The 21,581-nt window shown below is 33.6% G+C and overlaps 1 protein-coding gene across 4 annotated transcripts in view; it reads left to right on the forward strand.

Annotated features, from left to right (window-relative positions):
• The window catches only part of PRKN (parkin RBR E3 ubiquitin protein ligase), a 1,838,204-nt gene that overhangs the window by 965,543 nt on the left and 851,080 nt on the right, over positions 1 to 21,581 (forward strand). For all 4 annotated transcript variants that reach the window (XM_031968387.1, XM_031968390.1, XM_031968388.1 and 1 more), the window contains one exon: positions 21,199 to 21,314. In XM_031968387.1, coding sequence (XP_031824247.1) covers positions 21,199 to 21,314 — 116 coding nt within the window. The remainder of the gene's footprint in view (positions 1 to 21,198; positions 21,315 to 21,581) is intronic.

Consider the following 21,581-nt stretch of genomic DNA (forward strand, 5'->3'; position numbering starts at 1 on the left):
TCTGTCAATAAAAAGTTATTGTAATAAAAAAAAAAATAATAAAGTAAGGTACCAAAAAAAAAAAAAAAGAACACAGGCCCTGTAGTCAGGGGAACCTGAGTTCAAATCCAGTCTAGAACATTTACTTAGCTGTGTAATCATGAGCAAAACACTTAACCTGCTTTTCCTTGCTTTCTTCATCCATGAAGTGAACTGAAGAAGGAAACTCTAGTTCCTTCCTTCTAGAAATTCCTCTAAGAAATCACTCTAGTACCTTTACCTAGAAAACTTCAAATAGGATTATGGAAATTGGTATAATTGAAATGATAATAGGAACAATATAATCAAATCTTTAAGTTTTATTGGTTTCTTAGTCTCTTATGTTTGCTTGCTTTTGCTCTATGATTGGCAAAATATTTGAATTTTCAAAATAATATCCATGGCTTTGTAGTCACTGATATCATCTACCAGGTTCTGAAGAAAGATAATGAAAAAGAATCTGTCCTTAAGAAATTTGTAAGTGATTTCAAAAATCAGACATTCACAGAAGGAGCTGTGATAGATAGGTATGTGTGTGTGTGTATGTGTGTGTGTGTGTGTGTGTGTATATATATATATATATATATATCCATATCCATATGTGTGTGTGTATCAGTAATAGCCTCATGTGAGATCAGACTAGAGCTGAGTTTTGAAAGAGCCAAGAGAATGAAGGTAGAAGTAAGGGAAAATCAAAGGCAAGCTTAATGAACATTGTCTGTTCATTTGTATTATAAATAGATGATTTAGAGATTGAAATAGTATTGGATATGTTTATTGTGGTAAAGAACTTTAACCTTCTAATACCCTCAATAAAGGAAGGTACTACTATTTAAATGCCTAATGGGAGCAGTAGAAATATACAGAACTGACTAAATTATTAAATTAAATATTGTCTTAGTACTGATGGTGAGGTGCCCATGAAAATCATCCATAATTGTTCAACTTTACTTTGTAGCCTGAAAGATTTCCCAACAAGGAATAAAAACCTGAAATTTCATATTATAGTCAGAATAATGTTAATAAATCCACTAAATGTATAAATGAATTCTTTTTGCCTGAAATTTCAGGCAAAAAGAATATATATATATATATATATATATATATATATATATATATATATATATGATATAAGTATATATCCATATATTATATGGATATATAAATATATGTGTTATAATCTTAGGCTGCCCTTGATGGAACATCTCCAACATGACTTCAAGTATCCACAGCGAGAAAATTGCTGTTCACAGAAGGAAGCTCTAAGATGCCATAATCTCATGGGGACTTTTATCTAAATACATGGATTGTATTATGGGCTCTGAATTTGGTAGAGGGAGAATGGAAAAGGAGAGACACTTGAAAAAGATTTGCAAGTAAAGTATAGAGAACCACTAATGGTTAAAACAATAGATGATTGACCTGAGAATCTAGAATTCTAGATTGGTAAGTACTGACTAATTCCCTCTGTAAATCACTTAACCTCATGGTACTCTAAGAAACTCCCTAAAACAAAAAGTTTCATTAGAGGAAGGAGTTACTTCACAGGGAGTTTCCTATTCCAACAAAATCACTGATATCAAATGGGATGACATATGTACATTATTTTGCATGCCTTAAAATATTATATAAATGTTATCATTATTATTATTATCCTCATCAATAATAATATATAAGTATGCTTCTATAAAAATTGATATTTGACATATGGAAATTCTATATAAATTTGGATAGTTGCTGTTGTTTTTAGAGTATAAACCCAGGTTCTTCAAATGACACTATTACGGTAATAACCTAGAGGTTAGACTTAACCACTTTGGCCTCAATGTCTTTCCTATCCTTCCCACTGCTTTCTTTTTTCCTAAATATTTCAGAACTGTTTTAAGAGCATTTCTGTCAAAGATTCTTAAATTTTTTTTTTCTTCTTAAAATCCCTTTCCTTATCTTTCTTAACCAAAGAACTCTCATTTGTTTCTCAGACTAGAAGGATAATCTGCTCTGTAAAAACTAGTTCCATCATGGGAGTCCAGACCATTGTGCCTTTTCTGTGTTGGTCAGACAACAGGGCACAATTTTGGAATCTAACTGGCACAGTTTTAATATTTTAATCCACTTTGTTTTAATGTGAGAAGTAAGGCAAGAAGACTTTTATATATTCATACAAATAAGATTGATGAAAGTAAACTTAGAATGACCCGGGAAGTCTTAGCCTTTTGTAGTAACTATGTAAGGTCATTAACACAACTTTTTGGGAGTTCCTGCTCTATGCTTATATTTGGCACTGGGTGATTTTACAAGATCAACACTATATGTTAAACCCTTAGCTGTTTTGTAAAATTCTTACACTGCATTTTCTCTGACTTTTCATGCAAATACTTTCTAAGTACATGTTTGTGTATAAAAGCCCTTGCACCTTACCAACCTCTTCTCAGAAATAGCTGTATTGTTGTGAGTTCTTTTCTTTCTGAATTGCAAAGATTACATCCTGGTAAATCCTTCATACTTCCATGGAGAACTTCCCAATTTTTCTTTACTTCTTCCCCTACAATTATTACAGAAAAGTCTCCTTTGAGATCTTAGTTCAGTTAAGTCTCGTTTCTCTTTGTTCTCTTTTTAACTGAACTTTTTTTTTCCCCTAGGGAATCTTGCTTAAGTGTAAGGTATCTTAAAAAAAATTTCCCTGGAGATGTCTAAAAATGTATCACAGCCATCAATTTCAGCCTCCTAGTAGTACAAGAAATCCATTTTATTCTACTATATCAGCATGGCACATAAATAGAACACTTGATTATTTTGAATGCATATTGGTTCTGCCCTTTTTTAAAAAGGTATTCAAAATTTAGTATTTGTGGAATGAGGTTATTATAGAGAACTCAAGATGACTATAAATTCAAATTGATTTGGAACCATGTTGAGTGCCTTTGGGAGATATTAAGCCTTTTTCATGACTCTTTTTTCTTTCTTGCAATACCATATCATTAAGATAATAATTAAGGTTGCCAGAAACTGTTGGGATGAGCAGATGGATTACTAATATTTTGTCATTGATTGATTTCTTACATAGCTGGGTTATAAAACTTAACTTATGATGCCAATACTTTCAGATTTGGAGGCCTTTCTAGTACTTATTTTTATTAAAAAAAAAAAAAAAACTTCCTTAATACCATTTTCATTTTTCTTTTAATCTATTCAGAACCCTATTTATTTTACCTTCTAAGAACGCTATCTTACTATAAAGAAAACTTTGTTAGGTCTCCTAATTTTTTTAAATTTCTAGCTGGACTGGTTGGGGCATTTTTTACAAATTTTTTTACTAGTGATAAGCACCTCCAATTATAATAGGGTGAGAAAGAACCTTTTGAACTCTTTGAAACTTGCTTTTCCAATATCTAAGGTATATGTATGATTACTGTCTGCTCCTTTATCAAAAATAATAAAAGTGGACTGAATACTACTTACCAGAATTTATGCCCTCATAACTAATCTTTCTTGCTGGTAAGAAACAGTTCTGCAATAGAATTTCTTTGTCCTGGTTTGATCCCCTTCTGAAAAATGAATCATACAGGCAAGTAAAGAATTTGTTAGTTTACTTAAAGATTAAGATACCAGGAATTTTTGTTTGTTGTTTTTTAAGAACAACAAGGACAATTTAAAAAAAAGGTATGAGAAAATAGACTTAGATCTATACATTGCACCAAATTATAATTTTTCTAATCTTGCAAAATAAGGTATTTTCTTTATTGTCATTGTTGTGCAGTTATTTATGGTCATGACTAACCCTATTATCCCATTTAAGCTTTTCCTGACAAAGATATTAGAATGGTTTGTCATTTCCTGCTCCAAATCACTTTATAGATGAAGAAACTTCGGCAAATGAGGTTAAATGACTTGCCCAGGGTCACATAACTAGTAAGTTTCTGAGGCAGATATGAATTCATGAAATTAAGTTCATGAAATTGAGACTTCCTGACTCTAGGACTAGCATTATCCACTCCTTTTTTTTTTTTTTTAATGATTAATTCATTAATTTAATTTCTCAATTTTATTATATATTTTCAAAGAGATTAATTTACCTCTGATAATTGCCTTAGCTGAATTCCCCAAAGTTTGGATACCTTAATTTATTGATTTCTCAAAATTAATTATTCATTTTTCTATGGTTTGTTTTTTTTGACCTAGCAAATTATTCAGTACATCATTACTTATTCTTCATTTAGGGCTCAGCTCTTTTGCTCATTTTTCAAAAATTCATTAATAATTTCATTTCAACTTTGGCCTATAACTAACTACATAGTTACAAAAACCTGCAAAGAATCAGTGTTGCTTAGTGGATCAGGAAACAGTCATAGAATCAGAAATATTTGGTGTTTGTCTCTGCCTCTGGCATAGGCAACTGTTTTATCCTGGATAAGTTACATAACTCCTCAGTGTACACAAACAACTCTTAAGACAAAAGAGTAAGTATCAATCCACAATTTTACAGAATATTTCTTCATCAGGATTTCCTTATATCAAATATCCAGTATATCAGCGGTATAGTTCACATTTTTTATAAAGAATTTAAATAAAAGAAGTATATTTTTTATGCAATTATTTATTATTTTCTTATGTCCTAGCTCATGATAAATTTTTATAAAGGTGCTATGGAATGGTGGGAATTTCTTTAATCTTCTTTAATATTTCCATTCAGAAGCTTCCTATAATATAGTCTATATTAGGTTTTTCCCTCACCAACAATTAGTTTGATCACCTATATAGTTTCCTTCTTATTAATTAATTAATTAATTAATGTGGACCTAAAGAACCCAAAGAAAGGATATTACTTTGTTACTATTATTGTCTTTTGGTGTTTCACCTAACTTTTCTTCTAAAACTATTTCTGTCGCTGAGTATGTGTATATCCCCGTATGTGCATGCATACACACAAATACACAACTATTTGAAAATTATATTTATAATATAATTTCTTTGTCTCTCAACTTTAAATTTTACTGTAATTTTATCTGAGATCATGATTGCAAATTGTACTTTTGATAGTCTCACTATGCATAAAAAGATGATGCCATCCCATCATTTTTACTCAAGGTATATATGTATAGTAAATTCGTAAGGTTTGTTTTCTGAGCCTTTCCTATTTTCTTTTCTTTTTTTAATTGAGCAATTTCATTACATTTTGGGGTATACTTTTAAAAATTATGTGTTTCTATTACTCCCTTTGTAAAGTAGTAACTTAGTCTCTCATATTTGTCATTACATGGTATCTCACCAGCCCCTTACTCATCATTCACCTTCATCTTCCCATCAGACACATTCCTCTTTATGACTTTACCACATATAATATTTGTTATTGAGGTATTGATTTTTCCAGAAATATGAAACCAATTCATCTGCATTCACTAGTCTTCACTTTCGCCTTTCATATTTGTTAGTTCTTAGATTCTATTCAGTCTGTTTGCCTTTCCATTCAGAAAATAAATTAGAAAATACAAACATAATTACAAATATTACCCACTTCATCTCAATTCCTTATTGAGATAAAAACTAGACCTTACTACCAGGGCTGTTGTGAAAATTAAATGACATAAAACCGTAAAGTATTTAGATTTTTAAAAAGATATTTCATATATGAAAACCAGCCCACTCCCTTTAAAACAAAACAAAAACCTCATATTCCAATTTACATTTCAGGGTGGTGGTGGTGGTGGTGGTAGTAGTAGTAGTAAGCAGAGAATAATACTGTGTTAGTTCTTTTTTTTTTTTTTTTTTCTTTCAATGTGAGGAGATTTTTCCTATGCTGATTGCCCATTTGGGTTTTTGATGTTCTAATCCTGAAACTTGATTCAAATGATTTAAGCTTTCACTTCTGTTGGTATCTTGTGTATTCTTTTAATTTGAATTTGTCACTTTCCAGTATTTCACAATAATTTTCCTTTTGATATCATAGAATATGGAAATTTTCTTTTTCATGATTTTTCTCCTCTAAGATTTATAATCTTTAGAATATCTTTTTGCATCCTATTTCCAAATAAATTATTGTGGCTCTGTAAAACTCTCATGAGGTTTTTTAGTCTTTTTTTTTTTTTTTAATTGTTCTATTACATTTTCTTCTGTGGTGAATTTTTATTTCCCAATTCTTTCACTTTCTTCTCTCTCAAATTTATCAGTGTGCAGAATGTCTTTTGTTCTAAATTCTCTTGTCTCTGGTTAGACTTGTTGATTACTTTCTTATACAATCTCATTTCTATTCTTTTTTCTTTGATCTGTTTATTGAATTCTTTATTGCTCTTTTGAATGTCTGTGGATATTCTCAAAGGTGCTTAATTGTTGTTTCAGGATTTGCAGACATTACTACACTATTTTCATTGTCCCCAAAGATTTTGATTTTATTTGCTTTGTTTCAAAGTTATTCACTGAGACTGCTCTCTGACTGCTTCTGTCTCTCAATCACTCTGTTGTTTTTTCCATAGTATCCCTCCTGAAAATGTTCTGGCCACCAATCCTTTCCTTTCTGAAGACTCAGCACTATGGTGTCTTTCCTTGGCTTTCGTCCATTATTGTTTTTCTCCCCCAACCCCAGAAATAAAGTAGTTTTGTTGGAAATGGATGGCCAAAAGGATAGCCACTGAATGGCAGCTATCATAGGGACTATTCTTCATTTATAAAGTCTCATTCTTCTGGGTGACATCTTACTCTCTACATCTGACATTTTAGACTTTTTGTTGGTCATACGAAATGATTCCAAACTGGCTGAAGGAGAATCTTCCCAGAAACAACCACTGAGTGTGGTGTTCTGAGAACTCCTTCAACTACTTTTCCATTTAATCCCATGCCTTGTTCATTCTAATCAATATTGCCTTTCTTTTCTCTTTCTAGTTTCCTGTCTTTTTGAATCTGCTCCTCCACAGTCAGCCCTTTCCCATTCCCTAACTTTAGAATTAATCCAATTTCTTTGTCTCATTAATTATAGTAGAGATTCCACTGGGGAAATGCAAAGTGATGAGCTCCAAAAAATTTATAACTTTGTCATCACAGAACTAGTATAGGTACAAGAGAGATACGGGGGAGCACCTAGATAATTGTGCTGGTAATTTGGTTTTCAATTGTTCTTGTTGTTTTTCCTATAGAACTCGTTGATGATGGATTAGTTTTTTTGCTTTCCTTGCCATTGCTGAATTTCCTGAATATGGAAGGCTTTACACTGTTATTTTGTCTGTTAGATGGAGAATTGTCCTCACTTTGCTCTCTTCTTATGATACCAAGAATGTTTTTCTTTTCAAAAATATCATTAAACAACAAGGATTATGACCTTTCAGAAATTGACAATGAAAAAGAAAAATGTATATATATATATAGTTAATATTTATCTCTGTACATAGTTAATAGTTTTGTTGGGGGAGGGGAGGAGAAGATGAGAACTTTGTGCAAGGAGTTACCTGGGCATTTTCATTTCTAATTATGTAACAAAAATATTAATTTCAACCATGACATGCTGAATACTTTTGAACACCAAAAAGTGAGACTTTATGAATATACATTCATGTTATATCATAAACAGATTTTGAGATTTTATGTATAATATTTATTCATCCTACTTCCTTCAGTCTCCTCCAATCCTGACAAATATCTCTATTTTTGAAAGTTCCAAATTTCTTTCCCTGGAGAATCAAAATTGATATATTGGTAAAGAACAGTGATGTACCTCAGTAGCTTATAAAGAACCTTGGAAAAGAGACTGAGCCAAGAGGAACTTTTATTATAAGTAGCAAGTCTTTCTTCTCAGTAGACCTTGGCAGTCTTAAAAGGACAACAGACCCAGGGTTTCCACATTCACATGAACAAGTCAGGACTGTAAAATTGTATACTTTTCATAAGCATTTTTATACATTTCCTTCCTGTTATTCATTCTATGTATCCATCTGTCTGATATTTGTATGTGTGTACATATACACACACACTTTTATGTATTTATAAATTTTGTCTCTGTTTAAGTGTCTCTCAGAATGTCCCAAATCTAGTATTCAGATAAATGTGTTTGTGTGTATGTGTGTGTACATATATATTATGTATATCATATTATGGTTCTCCTGGATCATAAGTTTTTCTTCTTTCACTCCATAAATATGTCTCTTAGAATTTTTAATTTTACCATCTTTCATGTAGCCCTATACTGTTCTCTCTTTTTCCTTTAACCCTCATGATAAGAAAGTCAATCCTATTAATTGCACTGATTTCTAAAGATTAAAAGATTATCTCCATTCTTTGCATTGTTTTTTCTTGCATTGCTTTATCTTCTTAGGAAACTACATGAGCTTCCAAAAAAATTCAGTGTTACTCTGTATGTGTTTTTTAAGCCATTTTTCTAAATGAGGAAAATTATAGTCTCCTGCTTTGTGCAGTCTTTTTTGTCTAGAAACAAGCTATGCATTGCATTTTCTTAAAGAGATCAATATTATTAGTGTAACCCTGGGCTTACAACCATCTGCATAAGACTTTCCTCAGTGGAAATCACTGATTTCTCATCTCTCCAAGACTAAATGAGGATCAGAGTTGTTCCAGTATTTGAAAGTGGGATCCTTTTCTTGATTTCCAATTAATTCCCACTAACCTACTCTCTGTCTCTGTTCTCTCTCTGTCTCTGTCTCTCTCTCTCCTTCTCCCTTTCCCTCCTTCCCTTTCTCCCTCTTCTCCCCCCACCCCCCTTGTGTCAGGCTTGAGATGCCACTCATCAGCTGGGGGCAGAGTGGCTAGAAATGTTTAGAAATCCTTTCTTCAGTTTTATACGGTAGCATTCTTACTGTCTGCCTCTTTCCTTGATGAATGAGTAGTGGGACTTTGACTGCCCAGAGAGGGAATATGAGAAGGCTGTCAAGCAGAAGTGACAAGATGTGGTAGCCAGAGGGAAGTGCCATGTACAATGCTACTGAAATGAGAGGGATAGAGGTGAAGTGACATGCCTTCTAGGCACCCGAAAAGGTCAGAGAGACACCTGCCAATGATTTCAGTCTGTTTTTACAATGTACTAGCTGAGCCAAGAAGTCTTAAGTCCCTGACAAGAAGACACTGAAAGAAAGATGATCAGCTATCAAGATCTCACTTCATACTCTATCCTGGGTCCTTGCTCCATGCTAAAAAGAGAAAGTAGCAAGTCCAGGGGCCAGAGTTCCCAAGTATTTTTTACTGGATAACCATGAGTTCCAAACTGTGTTATTCTATCTGTTCTCCTTTTCCATTTATGAATCAGCTCAGCTATTTTCATCAAGCAAACTGAATTATGTATTTTCTTTTATTAAGTCAATTTTTTTCTCAATTAATGCAAACCCATTTTCTTTTCTTTCACCCAGTGAAAAATTAAGACAAACAAATCTCTTGTAAAAACATAAACTTAGTAAAGCAAAAGAAATACCCTCAACAAATGTATCCAAAAAGTATTTGTCTCTATCACTTTTTTACCATCTTTTTCTCTGAGTCCTCTGAAATCATAATTGACCATGACTTTGATTGGAGATTTTAATTCTTTCAAAGTTGTTTGTATTTACTATGCTGTTATTATTGTATACACTGTTTTCCTGGTTCTGCTCAATTCACATCTTATTATTTATATCAGTTGTCCTAAAAGGCATTCATTTTATCATTTACTGGAGTAAAAAAATATTCTCAAGTATTTCTTGGCATAATCCATCTCCCTACTTGTGAACTCCTGGGCTTGTAGCTTCCAATGTATTGTCTGGAAAATTATCAGACAGAGTTTTTACTCTGTTAAAAACATTGCCCAGTGGATTGTGTTGACAATGTAGGAGAAGGTTAGTGTTTAAAGAGGTCTTAGAAGTCACCTTGTCTAGGAAAGAGGATTCTGGGAAGATAGTAGAATAGGTCAGTAAATTTCAAGCACACAGGATTTCCCCCACAAACAGGACAAATTTGCATCTCAAGGTGAACATAGATCAGTGAAAAACAAGAACAGGGATCCAGCTGTTACAGTCCAAAGAAGACCTGAAAAAAGCCCCTAGGCTGGGGATTAACCCTCGGAAAGTGCAAACACCTGGGTTGGCTCTGCACAAACACCAAGTGGGGGCAAGCTAGGTATGACACCATAAGAACTTCCATCTCCCGGGGAGTCAGGAGTCTGAGCGCAGGAAGACTGAGGGAACCTCAGTTTATTAGGAGCACCAGAACCAACTGTCCTTCCTCAGGTGGGGAAGGAGCCAGAACACCCAGTGAGTACAAAAGCAGGGGGAAGGGAAGCTGTTTGTTGTGAGCACTTACAGCTCTGGGGAGCTCATGGTTTGAGGTTTGAGGTCAAAGGTGGAGAATTCAAGTGAAGCCAGAAGCATCTACCTTCCACCACACAATTAGAGGTGCTTATTAGTTCTCATTAAAAAAAAGAATGATTTGGCAAGGAAGAAAGAATTCTACCATAGAAACCATTGGAGAAGAGAAGTCCAAGGTTCATCTTTAGAGAACACTGAAATTTAAAAAAAAAAAAAAAAAAAAAGCTTCTACCTCAAAGAGTAATTAACTATACATGGCTCCCTCCCCAGAGAGAATTCATAGAAGAAAATAATTCTTTGAAAATTAGAATGGATGTGTATGAAATAAGGATGCTCCATTATCACCACTATTACTCAATATTGTATTAGAAATGTTGCCTTTAACTATAAAAAAAGAAAAAGAAATTAGAGTAGGCAATGAGGAGATACTTAGAGAATTATCCACAAACCTTCTTGAAATAATTAACAGCTTTAGCAAAGTTGCAGGACCCATACAAATAAATAAACCTATACAAATATTCCACATTTCTGTATGTTACTGACAAAGCCCAGCAGCAAAAGATAGAAAGAGAAATTCCATTTAAAATAACTAGACAAAATAAAATATTTGTGTGTCAACCTGTTCCCAAGATAAAATCAGGAATTATAATGAAGACAATTTTTTGTTTACACAAATAAAGTCAGATCTAAACATTTGAGAAAATAGCAATTGCTCATGGGTAGGTGAAGTGAATGTAATAAAAATGACCTACCTAAATTGGTCTACTTGTTCAGTTGCCATATCAAACTACCAAAAAATAAGTTGTAGAGCTCGAAAAAGTAATAAGAAAATTCATCTGGAAGTGCTGAATGTCAAGAAGATCAAAGGAATTAATGAGAAAAAAAATACAAAGGACAGTGGTCTAGTTGTACCAGACCTAAAACCACTGAAGTTATGAAACCAAGAAATAACAAAACAAAATAGAAAGATGAAAAAATGAAACAGAATGGTAAATATTTTACAATCTGCTCTCCAAAACTCACATGACATATTTTTCAGTTTACTTTGGATTTCTAACATTTTCTCAATCACTTTCTCAAGACTAGACAAGCAATAGAACAATAAGTCAAGCCCTAGTTTGATGATTTCTGAGGTATAAATGCTTACTCTGAAAAATTTAACAATCAGCTCTCAGGAGTGAGATGTCCAACAGGAAACTACCTCATTCAACATGTAGACAACCTATTCCAAAGTGCAGTGCTTCTAAAATCATCACCTTGGTGAATTTCAAACTAATCAGGTCCACCCTGGACTGAAGAAAATGATCAGCTGTAGCAGTCACTGTTCCTTATAGATACACATAGCCACTAGAGTCAAGTAAGTCATATTTATTTACTTAAAGGCAATAATATTAAAGCCTCCATAAGTAAAATGATATGCCATTCCTCAAACAAATACATGTGACCTACAGTTGGACAGCTCCATCAATATTTTTGGCAGTGGACACTATTCTCATTACCAACACCTGGTGCACATTGAGTAAATCATTTCTTGGCTAGTGATACATGAGCCCATCTGTGCAAAATGGCCATATGCCTATTCTGAATTGGCTAGACCTTTGTCCTAAGATATAGGTTCCAAGCATGATGGCTTTTGATGACCTACATAGAGTTGTAAAAGCAATATATTGAATACAAATCTTTGATAAGTCAATAATATATGGATCGCTTTTCCATTCATATTTTAATAGCTTGTTTTTATATCCCTTCTGTTTATAATAATGACAATAATTATTATAGATTCTAACTTTATCTATAAAAATTTAAGTGCCTGGATTTGAACTCGGGTATTCCTGATGTTGGGTTTCTAATACTTAATCCACCGAATCACCTAAACTGCTGCCAGTATCTTTAGATCAGCTTCAAGCAATTTAATTAGAAATCTTTTTTTTTCATATATATATATATATATATATATATATATTTAGTGGATACACTATAGCCTCGTTTCTGTCATTTCAGTTGTTTAGGACATCTACATTTCATTTAAAAAATCATGATAAACTAAATTACACAGTTCAAAACTGCAAAAATCTCAACTCTATAAAACTGAAAAAAGTATCTTAGCCATACATAAACTCCATTTTTACATATAAATAAATGCTCTTAATTATGCAATTATAACACTAAACCTCAACAAAGAACATGCATCTCCACATAATTAGGAACTACTTACAGTACCTCTCTTGTCCCAAATTTTTCCATATACTGCCTCTTCTTCTAAAAAAAAATCAAGATTTCTTAGCAGCAAATTATTTATCATAACAAGATTTTGTGATTTAAAAAATATATATATATTTATGTATTTACATACCCTAATGATCAAAATATTTTTATTTTAGGAGCTTTCCCAAATTGGGAAATCAAATCTCATGAACAAATATACTTATCTTTTTGAATGAACATTTATTGCTTGAATGAGTAAAAGAATCCTCATTTCTTTTCACTGACTGCCTAATAAGTGCAAATATATATGAACTTCAATAAAAGAATCAGTGGAAATCCTTGATTTATAATGTGAGTCTCTGTGTGATTTTTGTTTTCAAAGGCAAGTTACTCTGAATTCACCTTCTAAGCTTATGTAGATTTCCTCACAAAAATATCTTTTTTTTTTTTTTTTTTTTTTTTTTTTTTTTTACAGTCATTCAGTTTGACTTTGTACTCCTCACACACTAAGAACTCTAAAGAAAACTGCCTGTTCAAGACCCTCTTTATGAGTTACAAATTCTAGTATAAATATAAGACCCCTTCTCTTTCTCTTCTAGTATAAATATGAGACTTCCTTTTCCTTTTCCCCATTTCTCCTTCCTCTTCTTCCCCTTCCCCATTTTCTCTTCCTTTCTTTCTCTTGCCTTCTCTTTCTCCTTCTTCCCCCTTTTTCCTTACCCTTCCACTTCTTTCTTTTGCCCATCCATTTCTCTTTAAAGAGTGACATTGTCAGATATTACACTGGGGAGTTAGACTGTTTTTGTCATGATGAAACTATTTAAAGTAGTATGATTTAGTCTTTTTTACCAAGATCATTATAAATAATTTTTGTTTCTAGCAGGTTTTATAACACCTTTCTTTAGGCTAATACTTGTGCAAAAAAAAAAACTTGGACAAACAGTTATTTTTTTCTGCTTATTTTTATTCTAAAATAATCTATGATAATGCATAGGTTTTCTCTTTATGGTGATCTTTCAGTGGTGAACTGAAAAAAATAATTGACAAAAATATCTAAAAAATCTTCAGTTCACAAGATCTAAATGCAATCATTGAAATTCTTTTGTAGCTTGCACATAGAACCTACTATTTCTCTCCATAGTTGTGTGTAACTGATTTTTAAGGGGGAATAAAAGCCTGGGAAAATTTGATCAAGCTACTTTATAATGAGCAAAACATGATTAGTTTGAATTTCTCATTTCAGAATTCACTTTGTAGAAATTTATTTGTGTGCTTTTAAGTACTATGTTAACATTTCAACCTGTTGGATTAACATTTAGAAAATTAGCTAGGAAAAGAAAATAATCTTAATCACACACACACACACACACACACACACACGAGTTAAATAAAACTAAATAGAATCCTAACTTCTAAACATCATTGTCAATTTTGTATACTGTGTAAGAATTTGATTTAGGCGTAATAGAGACAAACAAAAAGCTGATCTTTGGCATATATTAACCCTTACTTTTTTCTCTCTTTTTACTGTTCAATATATGAATTTTTGTATGTATTCTGCATATATGTCAAACTAATTTTAGTTTCCTATTTATTAGATATATATCGTTTTTTAGCAAATGATTTCTACAAATACAGATTTCTATAACTTGAGTTAGAGAAGCCATGAATCCAAACTAGCATGCCACAAATAGCATCTTTTTGTTTTTTGGAATTTTTCTCTGTTTCTGTACAGTTTTTATCATGCATTATATGACATTACTTCTTTATAATGTTAATGGACTCCAAATGAATGAATAGTTGTTGCTTTTTCCTTCACATAAACTATTAAAAAGTGAGTTGGACTCAATCTTATTGGAACTTGATTCTGTATTTATAATGGTGTCAGGGCACTCCTCTACCATTACAGGCTTATTTTTAATATCCTCAAATTACAAAGAAAAATGCAGAAATGAATCAGAAGTACACTTGATCTCAGTATGTGTAGCAGTAGAGTCACCTAACCTAATTCATTAGAGTATTAAACTAGATAACATCTCAAGTCCTTTCCAATTCTAGAACTCTGCATAAGCTTATAGAACTTGCAAGATCCTATGGACACTACTTCCATTTATATCATTCTTGTTCATTTACAAACACCACATCATTTTCTTTTTTTCACACATCTTATAAGGAAAAAAAAAAAAGAAAAGGTAATTCTGGTGTACTAGCACTAGATTTTGCATAACTTTTTATTGTTTCATTCCTCCCAAAGAGTGTGGAGTTCACAATAGGGCTATTTACAATAAAGTGGGGGAAATTAAATTCTCTGCTTAAATAAAAAATAAGCTCTTTTTCCAAGAGAGATGAAGATAATTGTAAGAATTGCAAGGTATGAGGATGGAAATTAGATAGAGATGAAGCTCCAAGATAAACATCATTTGAAATATTTCAACTTTGACTGTTTTTGTTGTTCATTATTTCTCTTAGATTGTAGCCAAAAACAATTTCATATTATTATTCTGTGAATCATCACTATCCAAAAAATTCTTCTCTTTCTATTCTCTTTCTTATGGGCTTCAATTCTTTTAATTGGCAGGATAGATGAATAGCTAGCTAGCTAACTAGATAGATATACAGACAGTTAAGTAGGTAGGTAGGTAAGTAGATAGAATAAACACATATTCTCTCAAGTGCTTATCACAACTACCACTTGCCTGATGAGTCAAGTACTCATAGATGAGTACTCAACTATTAGATTTCCTTAAAATTCTAGGGAGATTCTAGGGGGAAGTGGCTAAAAGATTCTCATTTTAGTCCTGTATGTTGTGAAGCCCTCTTGGTATGTTACCTATCACGATTTCAACTAATTAACAATTTTAGTCAGCCAAGGTTAGTTAATTTTTGGAAGTAGACATTTTCTAGGTTTGGTTAAAGCTGTAGTTACAAAACATCCCTCCAAAAGTTTGTAACATACTCTCTCATGAATAAATACACTCCTAGTGGAGTTGTGAATCTTCATCCTGATCTAGTTAACTCCCAATGCAGCTGGTGCCCTTGAGACAAGATGAAATCCTCTAGAAATCTGAAATTTATAATGTCTTCCTCTGGACCAAGTGTAGGTAAATTGCAGGTAAGAAAGAGTCTAAGGCAAAACCAAAGTGTTCTCTGCCATCCCCAAGCAACCTCTTAGAAGAAGTTTCCGGAACACTCTTCTTTGTTGTTACTAGACATTCTGACAACTTGCATTCTAAACTTCTGTTTTATAGATTATTCATAGACTAAGTTTCCTCAACATTCACATTCACTTTTCCTGTCAACTCCAATATATCCAGCTTATCTCTAGATATTTCACACTTTCTAAAGTCTTTCATTAGTTGAGACATATTTTTACCTCATTAAGATATATAGACAACTTTAAGTAAAATGGGAAGGATCATGACTAATTTACAAGAGAGAGAGAGAGACAGAGAGAGCAAGAAGGAAGAGGAGGAGGTAGGAAAGAAATGAAATTAGCTTTTTTATTAAAGTTCTTCCAGTATGCCAGACACTATGCAAAATCCTGGTCATATAGACAAGTATTCCCCCTATAACTTGAGTTAGAGAAGCCATGAATCCAAACTAGCATGCCACAAATAGCATCTTTTTGTTTTTTGGAATTTTTCTCTGTTTCTGTACAGTTTTTATCATGCATTATATGGCATTACTTCTTTATAATGTTAATGGACTCCAAATGAATGAATAGTTGTTGCTTTTTCCTTCACATACTGAGCATACACCATATAAAAAGGTACAGGAAAGTAAAGGGCCATGGTGAAAAGATGGCTAAGAATTGACATAGGGAACTGAGTCCCCGCAAGATGAGGTAAAAATTCACCTGCCAGAGCTGAGGAATCTCTGTGTGAAGTTCAACATACTGGTTGAAGGAAATTAAGGATGAGCAGAAAGCAAGTGACATGGTAAAGAAAATGATCTACTCCTCTCAGTTTATGACCGAGAAAAAAGCAGTCTCTTGGACCAGTTAAAAGTACGCTAAATAGGCAGCTCTCTCTCTTTGAAATCAAATGCAGCATTTTGTTTTGTTATTTAATTTCAGCATCATACAAAGTGTGAAAAGTCCAGTGAAAGAAAAAAAAAGAAATTAAACAAGATAAAACACAGACTAAAACAAAATGTAATTCCAATAAGAAAGAAAAATAGCTTAGAGAATCACTTTATTCCCACTACTGAGCAGTTCTGCCATGCTGTATTATCTCTTAGTAGCATTATTCAAGTTATCTTCTGACCTTTTTCCTCTCACTTGAAATAGATTACTGGAGTTAATGACTGACCCTTAGATTTGGCATCATTGTGGATTTAAATCAATATGTTCTTTCCACTTTTAGCAATGAACTTAAAATATCTGCCTATTTTCTTTTTTCAGAAGGCCCCTAGCAAACACTGAGAAAATAATAATTCACCTATGGACTATGAGTCACGTTAGGCTCATGAAGCTGTAACTTCTGAGAATGAGTAGTTCGTCAGCAATAGATGAAGCTGTCATTATCAAGCACCTAGTATGTTTTTTGGTAGTGCGTTTTTTGTTTTGTTTTGTTTTTTTTGCACTATGCTTTATGAGTAGAAAGTCTTGGGTGAATAATTATAATGTTTCCTCTTTTTTGTTTTTATATATTTTTTGAGATTGGTTCCTCTTTTCTCCCCCAGGCTGGAAGTCCAGCAGCCCCTAATCCCAAGGCAAAATCTTAGAACTCTTCCATTTCTGACCTGGGTTTATTTATCCCTCCTTAGGCAATCTAGTGGCTCCCTGCCCACCAGATTGATGCCAGAGAATGCATACACACAATCAGCTTTATCTTTGCTGTATCTCAAAACTCCCAAATTCACCAGCTACAGCCTCCCCAGGAGGAGGGATTATAGAAATATGTTACCATGCCCAGCTCAATAAGGCTTTCCTAAGGGAAACATTTCCTGATTCCCCTAGATACTAATTTTTTCTTTTCTGCTTCTTCAAACTTTTAAGTTCCTTTCCCTTCCCATTTGCTGTTCCCTGAGCTACTTGGTATTCCATCTCTATACCTTTTCACAGGTTGTTCCACATGCCTAATATATTCTTTCTTTACCTCTGCCTCAGAGAATCTCTAGCTTCTTTCAAATCTCATTTCAAGAGCTACCTCTTATGGTACATCTTTGCTGATCTCTGACATTGTCAGTGCTCTCTCTTTCCTCAAATGATCATGCATCTGTTTACATGTAGTAAACAGTAGTTTCAGTAAATCAGTGATGCCAGGCACTATTTTCATTTTGTCTTTGGACCCGCAGCACTTTTACATATTACTCTTAAGTGCAGTTGTTTGTTGGACTACATTGATTTGGTATTAATTTACCAGCAAGAACCTTGTTGTCCAGAAACTCCTCAGAATGTTTTGTCCAATAATATTCAAATTCAGACCATGAAAATTCAGAAAAGCTGTCAACCAAAACACAACAAAACAAAACCCACAATAAAATGGTATAAGCATTATTTATGGTGGCAATTTTAGTGCTATACTGTCCTACTGACTAGATTAGGGATGGAAGTCTTTACCATAATGAAATCCAAAAGAAAATATCTTTTCCTTAATCCTAGAGATAAAGAGGAACTCAGTCTAAAATGATTAATTACTATGATCTGCTAAATATCCAGAAAAATTCTGTTCCATGTAAGCTAGTTTGTTATATTAAAAGGCCAAATTGCAATAGCACAAGCATGTCCTTTGTTCTCTCAGCGGACAGTATTTTTAGAAAATGAGTGATGAAAGAAAATATTTTAAAGGAGTTTCTGGTATAACAGAAACAGTACCAGACTTGGAGTCAGAGGACATGAGTTCAAATTGTGGGGAGATCGGGGAAGAGGGCATGTTGGGGGAGACCTAGACAAAAAGAGGAAGAGAACAGAGAAAAAGGAAGAGATTAGGGATGGGGAGAGAGACAGACAGAGATGGGGGAAGGGGAGGCAGATAGGAGAGAGACAGAAAGGGCAAGTGGAACAAGATTTGAACAAAATTATTTTCATATCTATCTCTGAATCCTAAAATCTGATGCGTCAGTGTAGAGGAAGTGGTCATGGTCCCATGAGTCCTTAGTTCAATGTGTCACTGTGGCATGTCAGTCCATCATCCAGAGAACAGCTTAGCTAAAACTTGATTGTTAAATTACTAGAATGTTACCCACTAGGTGATCAAATATTGTATTTGTTGTAAGGGGTTGGGGGGAAAAACTAAAGCAGCAGGTGAATCTCCATTGTATGGGTTTAGCTTACTCCTTTGTGCTACTTTTTGACCAAGTGGCAGACCAAATGAGAAGCTCTATAAACTAGATTCTGTCTTTGTGTCTCTTAAAAAAAAAAGATGCAGCATCCTAGCCCTTTGGCACTATTGTCATGGGGTTGGAGGGAGGGCAGAAGACCCCAAGGTATCACTAAAGATTTGTTTTAAGGTTTTAAGGTATTTGTGATTAGTAGCCAACGGGAATCTCCTTCAGCACTGAATAAAATGTGATCATGTCATTTTCTCCAAGTAGTTAGAATCAGTCCCCAAAGCTGCCATCTAGGTTATAGGAACCAGGAATGGTAACTGAGCATATTCTGTTAATGGCCACTATAGGTCAATTCAGTCTTGTTACATATGGATTCAATATTTTAAGTGTGTATAGGTGTAATGGGCTGAGGTTTGAGTTGATGCACTGAGGTCCCAAGTACATGAGGCTAAATAGTAATTGGACTATACCCTATACATGATTGGATAAAGAATGGTCCCTGCCCACTCTCCGTGCAAGTCCTGATGTGTTGTATAGGAAATGACGATTTTGGTGGGTGGAGGCAGACAGAGGAACAGGAAGAGAAGCTGGGAGAGATTGGGCCTGGGTTCCATTGCTCCTGGCTGCTGGTCCTGTGGCTGCGGTTCTAGCTAGCTTCTTGACTCAGCTGCACACATTGCTATTGCTCATTCTCTTCCACCTCTGATCCTTCTTCATTGAGAATAAAGACTGACGATTTTCCCCTAACCTGAACTCTGGACTCCTGCTGATTTTAAAATACACGATCTTCACATATAGGTTCTCCTAGAGTGTAGATCCTATAACCCCTCTTCACTTTCTTGTCCATGATTTCCATAATTCTCCATAAAGGATACTCCTAACTATTTGAAGGCCTTCCTTTGCTTCTTTTAACACCTCAGATGTGCTAATATACAATTCAGGTTCATCTCTTAAATTCTCATTTTTGTTAGGTGGTCTTTTAAATATCTTTTCCTATTTGACATGTGACTTTTCTAACATTTCCTAAATTTTGATTATGGAAATTTTCAGAAAATAGGTATTTATGTACATTTCTTTTCAAAGGATATTTGTTTTGCAAATTTTCCTACTCTGTTCTCTAACAATGCAAAGGGATTTGTGAACTTAATTTTCAAAAGTGTAATTGATGCCTTTTGTTTCTACATAATAGTTTTATTATATCAAACCACAATGTCTCAGACTCATATCTGGACATGGGAAGACTGAAAACATGCTTTTTTTTTTTTTTTTTTTAAACTTATCTGAAAGAGGATCAGTTCGAGAACTTTTTGATTTTTACATCATTAAAGCCATTAATTAAGAGAAACAGCTAAATTATAGCCTACAGTCTACATGAATGTAATGCACAAATTTCCCCAATGCACATTTTTCCCCTAAAAAGACTGTAGAGCCATTCACTATGCTTAATTGTGCTATGGGACTAATGTTCAAACTATTAACATGGTTTACTGGTCACCTAAGGCATAAAGGCTGAGGACAAGAATACTCCTTAGGCTTGACAAACTATGGAAGTTAATATCCCCTTCTGACTTAAGTGTACCCTCATGGCAAATGCAGAGATCACTGAAGTAATATCTTTCTGAATCCAAACTGACTCTTTGTAAATTATTTTTTCCATTCTGTTGTTCAATACATTTTCTTTTGTTAAAAGAAATTATGTACTTTAAGTGTTTTAATTCATTCCAGACCCAAGGTCAAACCATTTAACTGCTCTGTATTAGGTGTGATTCAGTATAATAAAATGGAATCCTTTTTTTACATGAAAGCAATATTATAAATATTGGCCATTTCCCCAGCATTTACCACATAACCATCTATTATCTACAATGTGGACAAATATGGGAGTGAAATATAACTGGATCTATATAGAAGTATAGCTGAAAGGGAACTCAACAACCATGTAGTCCAGTCCTCTCCAGTCCTTCCGACTATTTTCATGTTTGTTTGTTTGTTTTTCAGATAAGAAAACTGAGGTTTAGGACATTTAGTGGGAGTAGAACAGGGCTGAAGAAATGGGTTCAGGAGGCAGAAGAGGAGGACCTTTCCTCTATATCCACATAGGGTAGTGACAGTATATAAATTACACAGTTAAATTCTAAAGTCTATAGATTAAAGAAATGGGGGAAGGGGGAATAACAGAAATCAACATCCACAAAGGCACATACAGGCTGCTATGAGAATGCTCCTTGCATTCCATCACAAAAGCAATTTGTGCCCACTCAGATGATTTTGATAACCACTCTTAATCCATTCAGGACTCTTTCCTAATGGGTATTTCCTTTCCTGTTACTAGTAGCGATTTGTTTCCTGTCTAAATGTTTCTCAGACTAAGATAAATAAGAGGACATGAGTTTCAGGAATGTGATCTTACTTTATCTTTCTTTCAATGTTTCAGGAGTTCTACTTTAAATGTGGTGCACACCCAACCTCTGCCAATGAGACATCAGTGGCTCTGAACCTTATTACAACAAACAGTCGCAAAATCAGCTGTATCACATGTACTGATGTCAGGTAAAAATAGCAAAAAGACTGCCCTTCTCAGCTAGATTGTTTTCCTCCATGCTCTTAAATGCTTCTCCTCACTCCTTTCTCGGGAATGTGCTTTGTTTTGTGTATTGTAAACTGCAAAGTGAAGTATAAAAAGAACCAAGTTAAGCACTAAAATGAATTATAATACTTGATTATGGAAGTTTGTATGAAAAGTATTTGGATATTTGGTATTAAATCTTACCTACTGTTTACTACATTTTAAAATTGTATCTGCTGTCAAATGTGTTA

The sequence above is a fragment of the Sarcophilus harrisii genome, chromosome 4 (genome assembly GCF_902635505.1).
Source record: "Sarcophilus harrisii chromosome 4, mSarHar1.11, whole genome shotgun sequence".
NCBI lineage: Eukaryota > Metazoa > Chordata > Mammalia > Dasyuromorphia > Dasyuridae > Sarcophilus > Sarcophilus harrisii.